This window comes from Dipodomys spectabilis, unplaced genomic scaffold (assembly GCF_019054845.1).
Source record: "Dipodomys spectabilis isolate Male_0828 unplaced genomic scaffold, ASM1905484v1 ptg000477l, whole genome shotgun sequence".
Taxonomy (NCBI): Eukaryota; Metazoa; Chordata; class Mammalia; order Rodentia; family Heteromyidae; genus Dipodomys; species Dipodomys spectabilis.
Window position 1 is genome coordinate 2,124,367 of NW_024871154.1, and position 22,724 is coordinate 2,147,090.

Here is a 22,724-nt window from a genome sequence, read left to right on the forward strand (position 1 = left end):
CTCGTACATTTTTCTGCCTGGGCTGGTTTTGAACTGTGAACCTCAGATCTTAGCCTCCTGAGTAGCTAGGATTACAGGCATAAGCCACTATGACCTGGGTGACAAGATTCATCTATTAAAGTGTTTCATCAGATTGTTTTACTGGTTCACACATTTGTTTGCTTACGGGAGAACTTCAGGACAAATGGAAAGAAAAAAATTCCTTGGGATTCATGGCTATATTACTATAAAAGCAAACATCTGTATATGTAAGAATAAGTTACGAACAATTATCTCAGTTCATAGGATATATTTGAGAAGTTATTTTTTGCTATAGTTGTTAGCCTGATATTTATGACATTTAATAAATCAGATCAAACTACTGCTTTTAAAAATGACAACTATCTAACAATGAACAGAGAAAGATTTTTACTGAGTTTCCCTTGTATAAATCTATAGCACATGGTAGACAATTTTTACAATATTGATCCATAGGTTCTGTAAGATCAGACTAGCTGACTCATCAAGGATATAAAACTGTATACCATAATATGGCTTTGATATTGAGTGTATCTTACTGCCTTTGAGATTGCTAGATATAACAAGTTGAAAATTCATCAGACTTTATTAACAACAACCTTAAAAAAATAAGGGAATATAGCTTAATGGCAGAGTGCTTGCCTAGCATGCATGAAGCCCTGAGTTCCATTCCTCAGTACCACTTAAACAGAAAAAGCCAGAAGGGGCACTATGGCTCAAGTGGTAGAATGCTAGCCTTGAGCAAAAGAAGCTCAGGGACAGTGCCCAGGCCCTGAGTCCAAGCCTCAGGACTGGCAAAAACAAAAACAAAACAAAAACAACAACAAAAACAAGTTCAATATCTGGGCATGGTAGTATATGTCTATAATCCCAGCATTCACAAGGCTGAGGTAGGAGAATGGTGAGTTCAAGTCCAACCTGGGTTATGGGAAGACCATGTGGCAAAAAGCAAACAACAAGGGGCTGGGAAGGTGGCTCAGTGGTAGAGTGCTTGCCTTGCATGCACAAGGCCCTGGGTTTGATTCCTCAGCATCACATAAAAAAAAGCCGGAAGTGAGGCTGAGGCTCAAGTGGTAGAGCAACAGCCTTCAGCTGAAGAGCTGAGGGACAGTGCCCAGGCCCAGAGTTCAGGCCTCATGACTGACAAAACAAACAAGCAAACAAGAAAAAGTCTTAATAAAAATAGAAACTAAGCTGGGGGCCAGTGGCTCATGCCTGTAATCCTAGCTACTCAGGAAGCTGAGATCTGAGGATTGCAGTTCAAGGCCAGCCCAGGCAGAAAAGTCTGTGAGACTCTTATCTCCAATTAATCCCCAGAAAACCAGAAGTGGTGCTGTGGCTCAAGTGGTAGAGTGCTTGCCTTGAGCTGAAGAGCCCAGAGACAGCATCCAGGACCAGATTTCAAGTCCCATGACTGGCAAAAAAGAATCTAAGAGATTGAAGGTGTGGCTCAATTGGTAGAGCGCCTGGCCATCATGCATGGAATTGTGAAACAAATCAAAATATAACTTACCAAGCAAAGGAAGGGGTAACAATGTCTAAAAAGAATATGCTCACTATCTGACTTATGAACTTGTAGCCCCTCTATACAACACCTTAATATTAACAATAAAAATATATTAAAATATAATTTATCAAAAGTGACACAAGAAAAAAGCCTATAATAGCTCGATCTAATTAAGAAATTATTATTTCAAACCCTTACTACAGCTTGGTGGCTACTAGCTCATGTCTAGAATCCTAGTTACTCAGAAGGCTGTGATCTGAGGATAGTAATTTGAAGTCAGCCTGGGAAGGCAAGTCCATGAGATTTATCTCCAATTAACCACCAAAAAACAGGAAATTGAGCTGTAGCTCAAGTAGTAGTCGTCAGCACAAAAGCTGAGGAACAGCATCCTCACCCTAAGTTCAAGCCCCAGGATACACACACACACACACACACACACACACACACACACACACACACACACACACACACACACACACACACACACACACACACACACACACACACACACACACACACACACACACACACACACACACACACACACACACACACACACACACACACACACACACACACACACACACACACCCCTTACTACAAAGAAAACTATCCCTTGAGGGCTTCACAAATGTATCAAACATTAAGGAAGAAATAATACCAATCTTAAATGTTGTTGGAAAAATAATGAATGCAAAAAGGGCTGGCATCATGACTCAAGTGGTAAGGTGCATGCCTCTCAAGCTAAAGGGTAGGGGCACAACTCAAGGGATAGAGTGGCTACTTAAGCTATGGTGATACGAGTTGGTGGCTTAGAGGACAATTGACTAGTCAGGAACCTTGATCCTCAGATCTCAGCCTCCTGAGTAGCTAGGATTACAGGAATGAGCCATCAGTGTCTAGCTCTATGCTTAATTTTTGAGAAACTGCCGAAATATTTTCCAAATTGGCTGCTCCATTTTACGCTGGAGACTGCTGTTTGTTGTTTCTTTTGTAGCTAAGAGGAGCAGACCCAGGTTTACCCAAGTAAACCAACCAACTTTGTAGTCAGCTTCCACCTAAATGTGCTCAGCTGCTCAACTCTCATCATCTGTGGGTCGGAGAAGGTTGTTGGGAATGGTAGAGAACTAATGACTTTTTTTTTTAAAGCCAGAAGGTTTTGTCTTTAAACAAAAAAAATAGGGCTGGGAATGTGGCTTAGTGGTAGAGTGCTTGCCTAACATACCTGAAAGCCCTGGGTTCTATTCCTCAGTACCAAATTAACAGAAAAAGCTGGAAGTGGTGCTGTGGCTCAAGTGATAGAGTGCTAGCCTTGAGCAAAAGAGGCTCAGGGACAGCACCCAGGCCCACAACTGGCAAATAAATAAATAAGCCTGTAGGGAGCTTTGGAGTAAAACCATCAGTAACAAGAAGAGCAAATGAAAAAAGCTAAGCTCGGCCAGGTGCTACTTGGGAAGCTGAGGCAGAAAGATTTCAGTGTAGGCAACTCAATGAAACCTTATTTCAAAATAATATAAAAAAGGGCCGAGGATGTAGTTTAATGAAAAAGTGCTTTTCTAGCATTCTCAAGGCCCTGAGTTTGATTCCTAGCAATACAAGAAGGGGAAAAGAAAGAAGTAAGATCCATCTCTAACCCAGTTTTGAGGTTCATTAGTGCACGTAAGTACTAACCTTCTGCCTGCCTCCTAAACTGTAGCAGTCCTAATAGAGATAGGCCATTGCAACCACTTCTACTTCTGCTCATGTTTCTCTCCATCTGCCCAAGAAAGCTCAGCTGCCTATTGATTCTAAATTGCTTTCTCCTAGAAAGAAGCATGTAACTGGAAATTTATTAGTCAGGCACTTTTCTTGGGACTAAAATGTAGAGCATGTTAGAGATGTTGGCAGAGCCTAGCTATTTATCAATCCTATGTTCAAAGTATTCTGCTTTGAACTAATTTCTACTTGGTAAACACAGGATCTTCACAATCCTAGAAGTCAAAAACACCTCAGTAGAAACTGAACACCAAGAATGGGTGACATGGGTGGGAATGTGGCTTAGTGACAGAGTACTTGACTTGCATACATGAAGCCCTGGGTTTGCTTCTTCAGTATCACATAGACAGAAAAAGCCAGAAGTAGCTCTGTGGCTCAAATGGTAGAGTGCTAGCCTTGAGCACAGAGAGGCTTAAGGACAGTGCCCAGGCCCTGAGTTCAAGCTCTAGGACTGGCAAAAAAGAAGGAGGAGGAGGAGGAAGAGGAGGAGGAGGAGGAGGAAATAGTGAAATATATCTCACAACAGGGCTGGGAAGGTGGCTCAGTGGTAGAATGCTTGCCTTGCCTGCCTGAGGCCCTGGGTTCGATTCCTGAGCACCACATAGCAAAAAGAAAAAAGCCGGAAGTGGCGTTATGGCTCAAGTGGTAGAGCACTAGCCTTGAGCTGAAGAGCTGAGGGACAGCGCCCAGGCCCAGAGTTCAGGCCCCACGACCAGACCCCCCCAAAAAAATTCACAATAGAGCTATAGCAAAGGTCCTTTTTATCATTTTTGCAAAGGATTAAATGGGCTTAGAAACAATTTCCCAGGATTACACGAGTAAATAAAGAACTAAGACTTTAGAGTTAGTGTCCTGTAATGGTTACTGGTTAAAGCTCTGGAGTTAGATTGTCTGGGTTCCCAACATAACTCTACTGCATACTGGGCAATCACAGACAGGCTGCTTTACTCCTCTAATCCTTGGTGGCTGCATTGGCAATGCGGATAACAGCAGTATCTAGCTCATAAGGTGGAACTATGAGAATCAAGTGAGATAAAGCACATATATCTGCAAGTTGCTTCATATGGTTTTTGTGTTGTTTGTGATTTCCAGACTGCTGGTGGCTCCTTCTCTCTTAATGAGTTAAGAACAGTGGTTCTCACCTATTTCCCCAACTCAGAGATGGAGGCATGGGAAAAGGCTTTTTGCTTCAGTGAAAAGCAAGTGTGAAGCTGGGCACTGGTGGCGCACGGCTATAATCCTAGCTACTCAAGAGGCTGAGATCTGAGGATCGCAGTTCAAAGCCAGCCTGGGCAGGAAAGTCCATAAGACTCTTAACTCCAATTAACCACCAGAAAACTGGAAGTGGCACTGTGGCTCAAGTGGTAGAGCACTAGCCTTGAGCTGAAGAGCTCAGGGACAGTGCCCAGCACAGAGTTCAGAGTTCAAACCCCATGATCGACAAAAAAAACAACAACAAAAAAAACCCAAACAACAATAACAACAACAAAAAACCATTAGAAACAATAGCAAGAAAGAAAAAACTACTTGTGTCCCTATCTTGTGGTTCATTTTGCTTAACATCATCTTATCTGGTCATATGTACATAGCTTTTGACTTTTTGTGCTTGTCCCAGACATATACTAGTTATTGCAAATAAGGGAAACCATGGGACCTATGTTTCTTTGGGCCTGGCTTACTTCACCTAATATAATTTTTTCCAAGTCTTTCCATTTCCTAACAAAGGAGATGATGTCATTCTTTCTGATGGAGGCAGTGAATTCATATATATATATATATATCACATTTTCTTTTCTTTTCTTTTTTTTGGGTCTGGTCGTGAGGCCTGAATTCTGGGCCTGGGTGCTGTCCCTCAACTCTTCAGCTCAAGGCTAGTGCTCTAACACTTGAGCCACAGTGCCACTTCCGGCTTTTTTCTTTCTGCTTATGTGGTGCTGAGGAATCGAACTCAAGGCCTCATGCATGCAAGACAAGTGCTCTACCACTGAACCATCTTCCCAACCCCAACCGCATTTTCTTGATCCATTCATCTACTGAGGGGCATGCATCTGGGTTGGTTCCATATCTTAGCTATGGTAAATAATACTGCAATAAACATAGTTGTGCTGGTAGCTTTAGTATGGTCTTGTTTATGATCATTTGGATAAATGCCCAAATATAATGTACCATGTGATTTTTTTGTTGCTTTGTATGTCCCTCCCGCACTGTATAACCCTTGTTTTCACTGTATTTGATGTCCGTCTAATTTGGGGAGGAATGGGAAAAAACAAAATGTTTAAATAGGGATACAGGTTGACCCACTGTAACAATGAGATGTACAAGACACTATGTTGAAAAATGAACTTTACAATTTAGGCGAGGGGGGAGAAAAGGGGAATGTAGTTGTGGAGGTGGGAGGGAAGGGATAGTAGGGGAAAAACAAAGGAGGAGGCAATAATGCTTGATAGGAAATGTACTCATTACCTTGCTCATGTAACTGTAACCCTCCTGTACAGTATTTTTACAATAAAAAACTTACTAAAAAAACAATTGTGAGAAGTTCCCAATCATGAAAAAACCCCATCACACTCAATAACTGGATAACTGGTAACTGATATGAACATTTGTGATGGCACTAATGATGTAATGCTCACAGGTCTTTCTTTTTCTTAAGCATATTACATTTCTTATAGCTAAGGATTGGTTACCCATGCCTATAATCCTAGGTACTCAAGAAGCTGAGATCTGAGAATTGTAGTTCAAAGCCAGCCCAGGCAGGAAAATCCATGAGACTCTTCTCTCCAGTTAATCAAAATCAGAAATGGAAGTATAGTTCAAATGGTAGAGCACCAGCCCTGAGCAAAAAAGCTGGGTGAGAGTAAGAGGCCCTTACTCAGTTCTAGCTCCCAGACTAGCACAAAAACAAAACCAAACCCATATAGCTAGCACAGCCTAAGCACAGATACTGTTTTAGGATCAGCTCTCTACACCACTGCATGAAGCATGAGTATCTACAACTGGAGCATTCTAATGGCTCAGGTGAAGTCAAGTTAATTCTGGGCTGTAGACACATTGCACATATTTGACAGAATCACTATATCCTGGCCCAAAGGGATTAGGCTAGGTTAAGTCAGGCTGCCAGGCAAGAAATTATTAGTTAAAATTTTATAATTCAAATTTGCAAGATAAATTAACACAAAATATTAATATTGTATTTTAAAAAATTCCAAAGGAGCTAATAATATTTAAACTGTTAGGAAGATCTTGGTTCAAGTTCTATTTAGGCCAGATACTAATTATCCTTCTGAGAAAAAAAATCATTTACTAAATAGGGTGGGTATAGAATTAAATAATGTTGAATACCTATAATCTCAGTTCTGAGGACACAAAAGCCAGGAGAATTGTGAGTTGAGGCCAGCCTGGGCCACAAAGCCAAGACCCGTATCTTATAGGTGTGCACTGGTGGCTCACACCTATAATCCTAGCTACTCAGGAAACTGAGATCTGAGTATGGAGGTTTGAAGTCAGCCAGCACAAGAAAGTCTGTGAGACTCTTACCTCCAATTAACTACCAGAAAACCAAAAGTAGTGCTGTGGCTCAAAGTGGTAGCACGCTAGCCTTGAGCGCAAAAGCTCAGGGATAGCACCCAGGCTCTTAGTTCAAGCCCAATGACCAACAACAACAACAAAAAAAATCAAGGGCTGGGGTATGGTTCAGAACTCAATTATCTAGCATATAGAAGTCCCTGGGTTTGCCAGCAGTGAAAAACAAAACAAACAAACAAACAAAAAACTAGAATATCACTAGTAATTTTCCCTTTCAAAAGCAACTCTTGCTAACTTCATCTTTTTCCCCCCTCTATGTTGTTACTCTTTATATGGATTTGGTTTTTTTTGTTTGTTTTTGGCCTGTTAAGGTAACTAAGAGATTTTCCTATAGCACTATCCATTAATCATAACAATGCTGTTGTGGCTTCTAATAAAACACCTCTTCCTAGTTATGAATCCCATAGTACTGATGAGCTCTTGCCTCTACCCCATCTTCCTGCAACTTTGGAGAATGACCTCTCAGCCTTGGGAATGCTCAAGTCTGTCATCATCACCTTTTGAGGCCATTTCAGAAAGTCTTCCAAGTGTTTACAGTTTGCTAGGTATGTAGGATTTCCTAAAGCCCAAAGGCAGAGAGCTCTAGGCCACAGTGCAATGTAGAGCAGAAAGCCTTACTCCATATATGTGTTCAATTAATTCTCAAAAATTTCTCCCACACAGTACTGTGCTCAGAAAAACAAAAACAAGGATTCAGCAACAAAGGCGAGTCCAGGAAAAAAGAAAAACCCTATAGCAGAAATAAGTCAGTTGCTGGTCAGCTTCTGGGGATGTGAGGTTGGAGGATTATGTTCCAGGACAGTGCTGGCAAATATTGCTGCAAGACCCTTATGAAAAAACAAACTAAAAGCAAAAGGACTGAGGGTATAGTCTAAGTAGTAGAATACCTGCCTAGCAATCACAACACCCAGAATTCAATTTTCAGTACCACAAAATCTCCCTCCCAAATACTCTCCCTCAAGTCTCCCTCAAATCTCCTTTACATGTCTTAAGATGAACTTGAAGCACCTTCCTGGACTCCTCTTGTATGTTCGCAAAGGGGAGGATGCAAGCTGTACTATTTGGCTTAAGTATTTTTTAAAACACTTTCAGGATATCAAATTTCAAAATCTAAATGTTCAACCATATTGCCATACCAATCTTCATTTTTTAGCCTTACAAAATTTTTGTTTAGAATGAATTACACAATGCAGATAAAAATAATTAATTTATAGAGTTGGGGGGTGTAGCTCAGTGGTAGAGTGCTTACCTAGCATGTTCAAGGCCATGGGTTGAATCTCCAGCACAACATAACACACACACACACACACACACACACACACACACACACAGAGCATATTTAGTAGCATATAAAAAGCTACAAACATATTGGGCAAATGATTATTCCTTTTAAATAAGAGGACAGAGAGAGGAACACAATCTGACCCATCTAAACTGCCTTTTGAATTTTCTTTCTTTCTTTTTCTTTTTGTGATGTTAGAGAGTTCTGTGCATGCTAAGGGTATACTCTACGACAGAGCTACACCACAGCCCTACATTTTAAATTTTTATCCAGACTGTCAGTGTATCCTAAAGTGCCAAAACACAGATTATTCTGTAATATTTCATTCATGATTGTCCAGTTTTCATCCATACATGCATCATGCTAATTAGAGGACTGGCTATCTTCATGCTGGGTTAGAGGGCACTGAAGTGTTAGAATAGAGTATAGACTGACATGCTATCTCAAGGAGCTCACACCAGCTATGGGAGGCACCCAGGAGAGTTAAGGAATTAGAGGCAGGAAGTTTAGGATTGCTGAGGTTGTGATAACTTAAAACTTAAAAAGAGAAAAAAGTATAAACAGCTTAAAATTTAAAGAAATGTTAAGAGGTAGCTTTTCCCAAAGAGGGGAACCATTACTGAACCCCTAGACAAGTGATTTCGTGAAGCTATTATATATATGCCTGCTACTTGATTACATTTAAAATTCATCTTTGCTTTCCTTCTCCTTCCTCCCCCATACACCATGTGTTCTTGCCCCATTTTCCACTTTTTCTTCTTTTTATTTCCCTTTCAGTCCCTACTAAGAATCTGGTCTGGTTTCCTACTGGTCTTCTTAACCTTGCTTGGCTCTCCTGATACAAACTCCCATCTCAGCATTAGGCATGAACATTCCTCTTTGGAAAAATCGTATCTCATTCTTGCAGAGAAGACAGAAACTTACTTAAAATATTACTTTCTTTAAAAAATTAGAAAAAAAAAATAAGATCTTTAAATTCCAAGCTGTTTTCCTAGCTGGGAAGGGGAAGTGAGGGAAAGAGAAGCAATGGTGGTTCCAAACCGGCTCAGAGTTGGGTCGCTGGTAGTGGCACGGTGGCATTCTCATTCCATCCTGGCAGTCAAAGCAAGTGGGGGAAGGGGAGAACGGATGGGGCAGACAGACTTGCAGACAGATGGAGAGAGCAAATTGAAAAAGGAGTTGACAGGAAAGGGGATTAGAAACAAAGAAAGGAAACAGGTAAAGGAAACAATGAATAAAGGAGGGGGGGAAGGGAACAGGGAGAGCCATGGGGGAGGACTGAAGAGAGACCAGAGAGGCCAGAAGGGGTGGAGAGAGATTGAACGGTGGGATAGGCAGGGCCGGGCAGGGCGGGAAGAGGGCCAGGGAGCTGAGACTGCCATGCCTCGCCTATCTACTGTGTACTTCCTTACACTGTGGTCGGTAGCTGCCTTATCTATTTTCACCTCTGGCAGGAGCCGCCCTCCGATGTGGGAGCCGGGCCCTCCGATGAGCGACACCACGCCATTGCAGTCCACCGTGCTGTTCCGCTTGATGCTGCGCCGGAGGCTGGGGAAGATGCGCGAGGAGCGGCTGCCCTGGCTGTAGCCGCTGTAGCCGCTGTAGCTGCTGCGGCGCTCGCGGGCCCGGATGGGGATGAACAGCGAGTCCCGGCGGCCCTCGCTCTCCTCCACCGTGCTGTGCTCGTCGTCCGCGAACTCGTTCTCTGAGCCTGGGTCTCGGAACCGACCAGGGCCCCGGAAGCTGAAGATGCTGCTTTTGCTGTTGTGGCGAGAGAGGAAGGGCGAGCCCGGGATGCTGAGCAGGGACTGCAAGGAGAGACAGAGAGCGGAGAGAGATGTGACCTCCAAGTCTGAGCAGAGGAGACCCGGCTTCCCCAGCGCAGCCCACCCCGCAGTCTTTCTACCAGAGCACAAGGCTTCGAAGAAAGCAGTATTTTTTAAAAAAAAATAACTGTGGGGGCTTCTCTTTAGTATTCTTGTCTTATCTTCCTGTCTGCTAGATAGGACATTTCTAATTCTACACTCAAAATGCTCCTAGTTTCCGTCTCTTCCTATACTGTCCACAGCCTCTGATCCCAGATCAGTACATCTTCTTTGGAGAATTCTTGTTTTACTATGCTCCATCCTCTTCTATTTTGGATGTTTCAATGGCTCTATAGTCTTTTCCTGCTTTGGATGTAATCAACTTGTAAAGGAGACATAAATGAGTTTTCTTACGGGAGGCCATACCAAGAAAGCCACTCAGCATAGATTAAGGTCACTGTTAAATACATATCATATAGTGTAAACAGAACTCTTGAGAAGAGGTTGCAGAGGTTTTAATGTGCTACTGTTGACTGGGTCTTGTTTACGAATAAAAGCTGTCATTGTATATTAAAAGGGAACACACATATTGGCACAGGCATCTGGACTTCTCTGCTTCACCCATGCATGTTAGGGCATCCTCCGAGTCATTGATTCATCCCTCTGAACCTATTCTAATAAAAGTGTAATTCACAGATCAGTGCTGGTACATGACTGTTACTGGTTGCAATGAGACAAGACAAGAAGCTGAGAGAAACATTTAGTGATTTTTTTAAAATAGCAATTAACAATGTCATAACATCTAAGAATGTGATCATTTCTAGAAATTCATTGTTGTATTTTACAATAGTATCAGTTCCTGAACAATTGGGGAAAAAAAAGAAACTAGTCATTTTATCACAGATAGTCTGGGAAAAATAATGTTCTAAAGAATGTGGCTGAACTGGGCACTTGTGGTTCATGCCTATAATCCTACCTACTTAAAAGGCAAAAATCTGAGGATCATGGTTTGAAGCAAGCCCCGGGAAGAAAAATCCATAAGACTCTTTTTTTTTTTTTTTTTTTTTGGCATGTCTTGGGACTGGGTGTTGTTCCTGAGCCTCTTTCTGCTCAAGGCAGAGATCTACCATTTGAGCCACAGCACCACTTCTGGCTTTTTTGAGTAGTTTATCGGAGATAAGAGTCTCACGGGGACTTTTCTACCTGGGCTGGTTTCTTTCTTTTTTAAAAATTATTTTATTGTATAGATGATAGACAGATACATTAACTTACACAAGTAAGTTAATGTATACATTTCTAGTCCAGAATTGTTACTCCCTCCTTTGTTGTTCTCCCACTATCCCTTCTCTCCCCCACCTCCCTCATTCCTCCCCATCTCCCCCCCCCCCCCCGAACTTGTAAAGTTAATTTCCAGTGTAGTGTCTTGTGGGTATCATTGCTGCAATGGGTTATCCTGTGTCCTTTTTTCAGCATTTTATTATTCCCCATCCCCTCCCCAAATTGGACAAATGCATATACAAGATGTAGGGTACCACTATCAAGTACAGTGACAACAGGAGATATACCACAGGGGGAAGAACATACAAAGGAGACAAAACCATCTCACAGTACATTAAAAACAACAACACCAAAGAAGAATACTTGTGTCCATATCTTGGGGTTCATTTCGCTTAGCATCATCTTATATAGTCATATGTGCATAGCTTTTGGGCTTTTCTGCTCATCTGATAAAATTATCCTAGATGTATACTAACTATTGCAAATGAGGGAAACCATGGGGGAAAAACAATAAAGAATGAACTGTATAGAGGGTCTAATGAGAGCCTCTTTTTTCCAAAAGTTGGAGTTCGTGTTAACATGGTTCATTATATATAGTCCTTTGCACTAAGCATTTGGGATCTTGAGATCCACTGTTTAGAGTACCTTCTACATATTCTAGTTCTTACAGATGAGGGAAATCATGTGATCTGCTTTTCTTACTTCACTTAATATAACTTTTTCCAAGTCTTTCCATTTCCTTATGAATGGAACAATGTTATTCTTTCTGATGGAGGCACAGAATTCTATTATGTATGTGTACCACATTTTCTTGATCCATTCATCTACCGAGGGGCATTTGGGATGGTTCCATGTCTTGGCTATGGTAAATAATGCTGCGATGAATTGATTCTCAGATCTTAGCCTCCTGAGTAGCTAGGATTACAGATGTGAGCCACCAGTGCCAGGCCTGTGAGACTCTTATCTCCAATTAATTACAAGTAGAGCTGTGGCTCAAGCGGTAGACTGCTAGCCTTGAGGAAAAAGAGGCTCAGGGATAGCACCCGGGACCAAAGTTCAAACCTCAGGACTGGCCAAAAAAAGAAAAAGAGAGTGGCTGGCTAGAAGATAGTGTCTTAAGATGTGCAGACACAACCTGGCTATGGTGGCACATGTCCGTTATCCCACTACCCAAGAAGCTGATCACAGCAAGGAAATGAAGAGTTTAACATAGGACTCAATCACACACACACAAAGGACACGGATATCCACAGAGAGAGGGAGGCTGCCTTTGAAGGGAGAATTCACTACTCAGTTCCCAAAAGAAGCAGACATACAATGTGGTGAAGGAGCCTTGGAGAAGAATTAGGGGAGGTCAGGTGGCAGGACTGTGGACTTTATTGTGGTTCTTCCAGGAAGGAATGGATGAAGCAGGTGAAGAAGATTTGAACAACTTCAAGATGATCTGAATAATTGTGGAGGCTCTCTGGGCTGCAGAAGTGGAATCTAGTTGTCTGATACCTGGCCCTAGAGTGGATTGCTGCAGGGGAAAGCTGGCTTTCTGTAGGTTAGACAAAGGAAGTATTATGAAAAAGGAGTTTTGGAGTGTTTGATGTGCATATAAGCAAGTGTGACATAGAACACTGACATTGGGGGCTACAGACTTAAATGTTAATAAACTCTGTGTTTAGGAACAAAATCTACAAGGACCTCTTTGAAGGGAAGTATGGAGGACAAAAAGAGTCTTTGATAAGTCACACGATCACTTCATGTATAAGTAGCATTCAAGGCTCTTCTAGCTTTGCTCTGATTCACTCTCTTCAGTTTATCTTCCACCATTTTTTCTCATACCATACCATGAAGCCACCCTTGCCTTCAGGACTTTTACTTTCTCTATTGCCAGTACATACTCTTTTCTAGCCGTGGTAATTCTCTGCATTCTCCATGGTCCAGCCTTCTGCTTCTCCTCTACTAACATTCTTTCACCTCCTCAACTAACTTGAACTTGGTGTCTGACACTTTTGCTCAAAGTCTGGCACTCTACCACTTGAGCCACACTTACAGCTCCACCACTTACTTACTTACTTACTTTCTTTTCTTTTCTTTTGTTGGTCATGGGGCTTGATCTCTGGGCCTGAGTGCTGTCCCTCAGCAATTCAGCTCAAGGCTAGTGCCCTACCACTTGAGCCACAGCACCACTTCCAGATTTCTGGTGGTTAATTGGAGGTAAGAGTCTCACAGATGTTCCTACCTGGGCTGGTTTTGAACCAAGAGCCTCAGATCTCAGCCTCCTGAGTAGGTAGGATTATAGGTGTGAGCCACTGATGCCGGGCTTAACTTTCTTAATCCATTTACAACACTGAGCAATTCTTTCAGGGTGCGTATGCTCTTTTCTTCCAATGCTATGCACACGCACAGGTGTGTGTGTGTGTGTGTGTGTGTGTGTGTGTGTGTGTGTGTGTGTGTGTGTGTGTGTGTGTGTGTGTGTGTGTGTGTGTGTGTGTGTGTGTGTGTGTGTGTGTGTGTGTGTGTGTGTGTGTGTGTGTGTGTGTGTGTGTATCCTTTCTTCAAATCATCTACATGCTCCTTAAGGCCACTGTGCCTATTCATCTTTATGTCTCCTGGACTGCTTTGTATATAGTCAATGCAGTATTTAATTTAATTAACATGCACTTAGATTACACATTGAAACTTAGCTTCCCTTGCAGTGGTTCACTACTTTGCTTCACACAGCAAGTTTTCCTGGACTGAATGATTTTATATCAGGCTAATGCTGGGTGCTGACACTACTTGGTACATTAGCTTCTACCTAAGGAAAGAGGTTTGATTTATTTAACATAAAAATTCATTTTATTTCATAAAATACCTATTGTGTCTCAGGACCCATGGCTCTATTAACTCCTGGTACTTAGTCAATTTTATAAGATGAGTAGGCCTTACTCTGTTTTCAAAATCTTCCTGGTTACCAACCAAGCACTCTTTAGATGGTTATATTATAGCTAGTTAAAAATATAGCCTTGGGGGCTGGGAAGGTGGCTCAGTGGTAGAGCGCTTGCCTTGCATGCATGAGGCCCTGGGTTTGATTCCTCAGCACCACATAAGCAAAAAGAAAAAAAGCCGGGAAGTGGGGCTGTAGCTCAAGTGGTAGAGTGCTAGCCTTGAGCTGAAGAGCTGAGGGACAGCACCCAGACCCAGAGTTCAGGCCCCATGACCGGACCCAAAAAAACAAAACAAAACAAAAATATAGCCTTGGGGGCCAGGTTATCAGTGGCTCATGCCTACTCCTAGTTACTCAGGGGACTAAGAGCTGAGGATAAAATTTGAAGCAAGCCCAGGCAGGAAAGCTCTTGAAATTCTTATCTCCAATTATCCACCAAAAAGCAGGAAGTGAAATTGTGGCTCAAGTGGTAGAGTGCTAACCTTGAGCTAAATAGCTCATAGACGGAGCCCAGGCCCTGAGTTTCAAGCCCTAGAACAGGCAACCAAAAAAAAATATATTTCATATACATATACATATAAAACTTTGGGTTTAGGAATTTCTTGGGAGAATGATTCTAGAGTGTTCTGGATTTGAGGGGATATAACTCATATTCCATAAAAAATTATCTGGGTGTCAGGGCATCCATAGGCTTAAAATAACTGAGATGTCTGATAAATGTGGTTTAACATGCTTCATTTCCATGATTGATCTTACTTTTCCTTTACCTTTACTTTCTAAATAAATGGTAAAGGAAAAGTAAAAAGGTAGAGCTCATTTTGATAGGTTCTCAAAATGAGGTCTGATGATTCAGACCACATTTCATCGGTGAAGCCCTTTTACCTGCTTCTATGTCAAAACTATTCCATGATAATATTGAGATAATGTTTGCCTCAATTACTCTTATTCACTTACAAGCATAGAAGGGGTACTGTAGGCCTAACAACTTCACAATATTTAAAGATTTTTCCTTTGAGACTGGTGGCGAGAAAGATAATATTTGGAAGATCCCCCTAACTCACATGAACAAAAATTTCCCAAATGAGAGAATATGGCTTTGTGGCAGAGAGCTTGCCTAGCATGCATGAAGCCCTGGGTTCGATTCCTCCGTACAAGATAAACAGAAAAAGCCAGAAGTGGTAGAGTGCTATCCTTGAGCAAAAGGAAGCTCAGGGACAGTGTCTAGGCCCTGAGTTCAAGCCCCAGCACTGGTAGAAATTTTTTTCTCCCCCAAATGATCAATGCATGATGTTACACATGATTCACAGATTAAAGATCTAAGGTGCAAAATGTGAAAGATTTTACTAAAGCAGAGTGTGAAATTAAATGATACAGTTTGAGAGTCTGCATTTTAACTAACAAAAATTTGCTACTGTTGAGTATGGAACAGCATCAAGGAGGTCCATCTAAAATATGAAAAGGTTATTAAAACATTGTTACCCCTGTTACAGAGTTCCATGTTGAATGACACACTCTTAAAGTGGTTTTTTTTTTTTTGATTTGCATTTCTTTTTTTTTTTTTTTATTTTATTTGTGAACATACTGTACAGAGGGGTTACAATTACATGGGCAGGATAATGCGTACATTTCTTACCAAGCATTGTAGCCTCCTCCTTTGTTTACCCTTCACATCCCTTCCCAGCCTCCCCTCTCCCCCCCCCCAATCCCAATCCTTCTCCCCCCCCCACCCTGCACCGACGTTGTAAAGCTCGTTTTGGACATGACAACTTGATTAAAGTGATTTTATACCTATATAGTAGAGGTTGTTAAGGGTGTTTCTAGCTTTCTGTTTCCACTGTTTCTTTTTTTTTTTTTTTTTTGGTCTAGTTGTGGGGCCTGAACTCTGGGCCTGGGTGCTGTGCCTCAGCTCTTCAGCTCAAGGCTAGCACTCTAACACTTGAGCCACAGCCCACTTCTGGCTTTTTCTGCTTATATGATGCTGAGGAATTGAACCCAGGGCTTCATGCATGCAAGGCAAGCACTACCACTGAGCCACCTTCCCAGCCCCAGCACTTATCTTTAAAAAAAAATATTTTATAAGCTGGTGCCAGTGGCTCATGCCTGTAATCATAGCTACTCAAAAGGCTGAGATCTAAGGATCATGGTTCAAAGCCAGCCCGGGCAGGAAAGTCTGTAAGACTCTTATCTCCAATAAACTACTCAGAAAACCACAAGGGGTGCTATGGCTCAAGTGGGACAGTGTTAGTCTTGAGCTGAAGAACTGAGGGACGGTGCCCAGGCCCAGAGTTCAAGCCCCATGACAGGCAAAAAAAAAAAAAAAAATTATATATATATATATATATATATATTTTATTTAGAACAAATTTTATTTATGTATTTTTTTTGTGCCAACACTTTCCTTAATACTTTGTTTTGTAAAGATTTATTTTTATGAGTTATTAATTAGCTGGGCGCTGGTGGCTCACACTTGTAATCCTAGCTACTCAAGAGGCTGAGATCTGAGGATCGCAGTTCAAAGCCAGCCAGGGCAGCAAAGTCTACGAGACTCTTATCTCCAATAAAACACCAGAAAACTGGAAGTGGTGCTGTGGCTCAAGTGATAGAGCTCTCCCCTTGAGCTAAAGAGCTGAGTGACAGCTCCCAGGCCCAGAGTTCAAACCCCACAACTGACCAAAAAAAAAAAAAAAAATCAGTTATTGTTATAAGAAATATAATACCAATCTTAGTGATGTTTTGTCATTATTTTAAACTAAATTAGGAAGTAAATACTTTAAAAGTTTAATTATAATTTATAATAGGATATATATACACACACATACACACACACACACACACACACACACACACACACACACAGACACACACATATATAGAGAGAGAGAGTGTGTGTGTGTGTGTGCTGGTCCTGAGGCTTGAACTCAGGGCATGGGCACTGTTCTTCAGCTTTTTTTGCTTGATCAAAGCTAGTGTTCTACCACTAGTGTTCTAACCACAGCTCTGCCTCTGACTCTTTGGTGGTTAACTGGATATTGTAGTCTCATAGACTTTCTTGCCTGGGCTGGCTCTGAACCTTGATCCTCAAATCTCAGTGCTCTGAGTAGCAAGGATTATACATATGAGCCACTGGCACCTGGCAGAAGTACATATTTTTTTAAGGTGCCAGTCCTGGGGCTTGGATGCTGTTCCTGTGCTTTTTTATTTTTGCTCAAGGCTAGAGCTGTACAAGTCACAGCTCCATGTCCAGCTTTTTTGGAAGAATATTGGTGATAGGAGTCTCACAGACTTTCCTGTGTGGGTCGGATTTGAATGGTGACCCTCAGATCTCAAGTCTCCTGAGTAGCTAGGTATAAGCAACTGGAACCTGCTTGCAGACGTACATTTTAATAAAGCTCTTTGGGCTGGTCATGGTGGTACGAGCCTGTAATCCCAGAATTTGTGAGGTAGAGGCAGGAGGAACATGAGCCTCAGCCTGGGACTATATAGTTAAACCCTACCTCAGAAAATGAACAACTAAATCAAAGCAAAACAAAACAAAAACAAAAAGAAATTTCTTCGTAGTCATCAATGGTTTTTAAATATTTAAAAGACCCTAAGACCAAAAAGTTGTTCTATAGCCACTTAATTAATACTTCGGAGGGGCTAGGAAGGCGGCTCAGTGGTAGAGCACTTGCCTTGCATGCATGAGGCCCTGGGTTCGATTCCTCAGCACCACATAAGCAGAAAAAGCTGGAAGTGGTGCTGTGGCTCAAGTGGTAGAGCGCTAGCCTTGAGCTGAAGAGCTGAGGGACAGCACCCAGGCCCAGAGTTCAAGCCCCATGACCGGACCCCCCAAAAAAATACTTTGGAAAATAGCCTCAATTTAATGTTTGTAAGACAATCTGCTCTAAAAATAGAAATGGGTAGGAGATATTCAGATTTAGAAGAGACATAAAGGAAACTGAGACATTTGAATTGTGCTGTGGGAAAACAAAGCCACATTCATTCTTAAGCCTACACAAGATATGACCATGTATGTGTGCAAATGAGGGACAAGGGTAGCTAGGAGAAAAAGTTCTGGAATAGACAGAGCTGGGGTTGAATTTTAGCTCTAACCCCCTATTAGCTACATAACCTTGAATAAATTAGTAAATCTCTGTTACCTGACAGGTACCTCTCATCCCAGCGATACTGAAAAGTGTCAAATAGGCTAGTGTTCCTGGTGTGTGCCTGAGAAAACAGTGAGATCTTATCTCTAAGCTACACTTTCCCAATTCATTCTTTCAAATAAAATCAAAGAAACTGGAGGAGAGTCCTGGGATGAAGAACACCACTACCATGTGGGGCATCTAAGTAAGTCTTGGCAGTCAGCCACGGCCTCTGGGAATCTATAGTGTTTTTTCAAATGGAGAAATTAGAGGAACTGAACATTTGTATGCAAAGCAGGACATCTCTGAAGCCCAGTTTTATTTTTTGAGCTAGGGAGCAATCAATGTGACTCTGTGCTAAAGCTTATGGATTAATCAGAGACTATTCAATAGCTAGTGCTACCATCACTAATGCATTCACTAAGGAGCTCAGTGATGGCTCTCAAGACAAGGATAAGATTACAATAAAGCTCCAATCAACACTTTTTCCCAAAAGAAGTGGAACTAGGAGAAAGGTGATATGAAGGTGAGACAGAGATGGTTCCAGACCATAAAGAAGTCCTAGAAGTAGTTAAGTCAGAATTCTGAAAGTCCAACAATAACTGAATGATGGCTATGTGCAAAAAAGCAGACTGTAAGATTTTAAGAGAGGAAAGGAAATGAGCAGTAAGTCTGTATGTATACCGAATACACATACAATAAAAGGGAACAAACAGGGCTGGCTCAGTGGTAGAGTGCTTGCCTTGCATGCATGAGGCCCTGGGTTTGATTCCTCAGCACCACATAAGCAGAAAAAGCCAGTAGTGGAGCTGTGGCTCAAGTGGTGAGCGCCAGCCTTGAGCTGAAGAGCTGAGGGACAGCGCCCAGGCCCAGAGTTCAGGCCCCACAATTGACAAAAAAAAAAAAAAAAAAGAAAAGGGAACAAACAGAGAGTACATATGCTGGGCACACTGGTGTACATCTATAATCCTAACTGCTCAGGAGGCTGAGATCAGGAGGGTCAGGGTTCAAGACCAGCGCAGATCCCTTCTCAATCCATACCATACCATATCTGCCATCCTAGCTATATAGGAGGCTAAGGATAGTGGTTCTAGGCTAGCTGGGCAGAAAAGTCTGAGAGATCTATCTCAATAAGAGTATGGTGGCACGTGCCTGTTACCCTAGCTAGATCAAGAAGTATAAAACAGTAGAACAGAGATTCAAGAGTGCACCTGGGGGAAAAGTGTGACCCCCATCTCAAAATAACAAGTGCAAAAAAGGTTTGGAGCATGCATTTAAGAAGTAGAACTCCTGTCTACTAAGTTAAAGGTTCTGAGTTCACAAAGAGGTACAAAATTTCCAATTAGGGAGGGGTCAGGAAAGGTTTCTGAAAAGAATAATGTGAGGAATAACTATGACATGGACAATCAGAGATGGGAAAACAAGGTATCTTAGGAGCATGTCTGGAGCACATTATAGAGAGAAGAAAACAAACATCACAGATAAACAGCTGGTAGTTCAGTCTGGGTTATACACATAGTACTTAATGGAAACTAAGGACTAGAGACTGAAAAGGTAGGGTGTGTCCATATTGGGGGAGGGAAATACTATGAAATCTACACTAAAATTAGGACTTCATTTGCAAATAGAATCTGTTTAGGGGAATTCCTTCCTCCTTCTACTCCTCCTCCTCCTCCTTTCTTTTTGTGCTAGTACTGGGGCCTAGGCACTGTCCCTTAGCTATTTTGCTCAAGGCTAGCACTCTACCACTTGAACTACAGCTCTCCTTCCAGCTTTTAGCTGGTTTAGTGGGTCTCATGGATTTTTCCTGCCCAGGCTAGCTTTGAGCCTTGATCCTCAGATCTCAGCCTCTTGAGTGGTTAGAATTATAGGCATAAACCAACAGGATCCTGCCCAGTTTTCTTTTCTTTTCTTTTCTTTTTTTTTGGGTCCAGTCGTGGGGCATGAACTCTGGGCCTGGGCGCTGTCCCTCAGCTCTTCAGCTCAAGGCTAGCGCTCTACCACTTGAGCCACAGTGCCACTTCTGGCTTTTTTCTTTTTGCTTATGTGGTGCTGAGGAATTGAACCCAGGGCCTCCAGCATGCAAGGCAAGCGCTCTACCACTGAGCTACCTTCCAGCCCCCTGCCCAGTTTTCTTAACTACTTTGAATTGTCATCATTTTCTTTTCTGGCAGTACCAGGTTCAACTCAGGACTTTGTGCTTGCTAAGTAGGCTCTTTACCCCTTGAGCCCTGACAGCATCTCTTCAATAAAGAGTTGTGTAAACCCTCAATTTCAACCTCTAATTCCCTTCAATTAAGATTTTTAATTCTCTACATTTTGCTTTCTACGAATGTATCTGTTTCATTCCCCCATCTTCCTAACCATGATCTGTTTTTTTTGTTTGGTCCTGGGGTTTGAACTTAGGGTCTAGGTGCTGTCCTTTAGCTTCTTTTGCTTAAGGCTAGCACTCTACCATTTGAATGATAGCTCCACTTCTGGCTTTTTTTTTTTTTTTTTTGTAGTTTTTTGGAGATAAGAGTCTTACAGACTTTCCTGCCCAGGCTGGCTTTGAACCATGATCCTTAGATCTCAGCCTCCTGAGTAGCTAGGTTTACAGGCCTGAGCCACCGGTGCCTGGCTACTCTACTTTCTAACCCCACCTTTCTTTCTGTCCTTCCTTTCTGTCTGTTTATTTTCATTCACAGTCTTTAAAAGAAGCTTGAATGAGATGTCTACTTTCACTGTCTCCACTATTTGATATTCTTCTTCTTTCTGGATTGAAGCATGACTTCAAAGGCCTCAACAACTTTCATGTTGTGAAATCCAATGAGCATTTGCAATTCTAATCTCATGATCTGCTTTCTCCAAACTTTCTACTCATAGATTCACAGACTCTTGGTCTGTTCTCTTTTTCTCCCTCCCCTCTCTCTTCCTCCCTCCCTCTCTCACCTATGTTCTCTCTCACTTGTGTTCTTCTCTTTCTTTTTGGTGGTACTGGATTTTGTACTCAAGGCCTTATACTTGTTAGGAAGGTACTCAACTACCTGAGTCATGACTCAGCCTTTTTGTTTTGGTTACATCTTTCCATCTGTGGAAACAGAGTCTCTTGAGCTTTTCTGCTAAAGACTGGTTTGGAATCTCAATCCTCCTAATCTCAGCCCCCCATGTACCTGGGTTCAGAACCACTGAACCCAGTTGTGGATTGAGAAGAAGGCTTTTGAACTTTCCTGCTGGGCTGTCTTTGAACCAAATCTCAGCCTCCCACCCAAATAGTTAGGATTACAGGCATAAACCACTAGTGCCTGGCCTATTTTTTTTTGAGGGGGGGGGGGCGGGAAGTTTGTTGTAAGACTTGAACTCAGCCTGGGCACTGTCCCTGAGCCTCTTTGGGCTCAGTCTAGCACTTTACCACTTGAACCACAGTGCACTTCCAGTTTTTGAGTGGATTATTTGGAGATAAGAGTTTCATGGGGACTTTTCTGCCTGGACTAGCTTTGAACTGTGATCCTCATATCTCAGCCTCTCGAGTAGCGAGGATTACAAGTGTGAGCTTCTGGTGCCTGACTAGATGCTCACTTTATTTATTTATGTATGTATGTATGTATGTATGTATGTATGTATGTATGTATGTATGTATGTATTTCACTCCATAAATGCTTAATACATGAATAATGAGAGTTAACATTTCACGGGTACTCTACAGACAACATAAAAACATTGAAGGAGAGGGTGAAAGACTATAGAAAACAAAATTGTAGTGGATGGCTACAGTAGAAAACAAAAACAACAAACTAAAATAAGGTTACTAGGAATAAAAAGAAAGGGATGGACAGGAAATATTTACTATGATAATATGAACAGAATTAGCTAAAGGCTGAATTGAGGCAAAACATGAAAATAAGAAGCAAAATGAATTATCTCTGGAAAAAAACAAAAGACTGCACACATTGCCATTTGCAATAACTGTAATGTATTTTATACTTATTCTATACCTTTCTAGCATTCTTTAAAATGGGTGGTTAAATGGCTTAAGAATTGAATTTCTGTGGTGATCTTCAAAATCCAAAGAGTCTATCATGTGATGGTAGTTATAGAAATGGAATGCAAAATGTTTATCTGTAAGTTCTCTCCACTTGGTTTATCTTAGCTTCCTCATTTATTGAAGTTGGGCAAAACTGTAGGCTTGCGATATACTATACTTATCAGCACAATATACTATATATTAGCATAATTAATTACTAGAACTTTCCATGCTTAAATAGGATATCCTGAAGAGTTTCACAACTCCTATTATTGCCCACAATTATATGCAATTATTAAAGAAAGATATCTGATATTTGGCTGCTGAGAGGAGAAAAATTCTTCCTGATGTTTCAGAGCTCACATAAAGCTTGCTGGTGTGACATAGGTGTTAGTGAGAAGCAAGGCTGCCTAAGGTGATGATAGTGTGCTAGGGCTGCCTTTTGCATCA

The 22,724-nt window shown here is 41.7% G+C and overlaps 1 protein-coding gene across 10 annotated transcripts in view; it reads right to left on the reverse strand.

Moving 5' to 3' along the window:
- Positions 1-22,724, reverse strand: part of Scn8a (sodium voltage-gated channel alpha subunit 8) — a 124,981-nt gene that overhangs the window by 53,481 nt on the left and 48,776 nt on the right. For 4 of the 10 annotated variants that reach the window (XM_042668809.1, XM_042668805.1, XM_042668811.1 and 1 more), the window contains exon 11: positions 9,593-9,955. In XM_042668809.1, the coding sequence (XP_042524743.1) occupies positions 9,593-9,955 (363 nt within the window). Of the gene's footprint in view, positions 1-4,212; positions 4,223-7,295; positions 7,301-9,559; positions 9,992-20,374; positions 20,394-22,724 lie in introns of all 10 variants that reach the window. The other 6 variants (XM_042668813.1, XM_042668814.1, XM_042668812.1 and 3 more) reach the window with 5 other exon arrangements.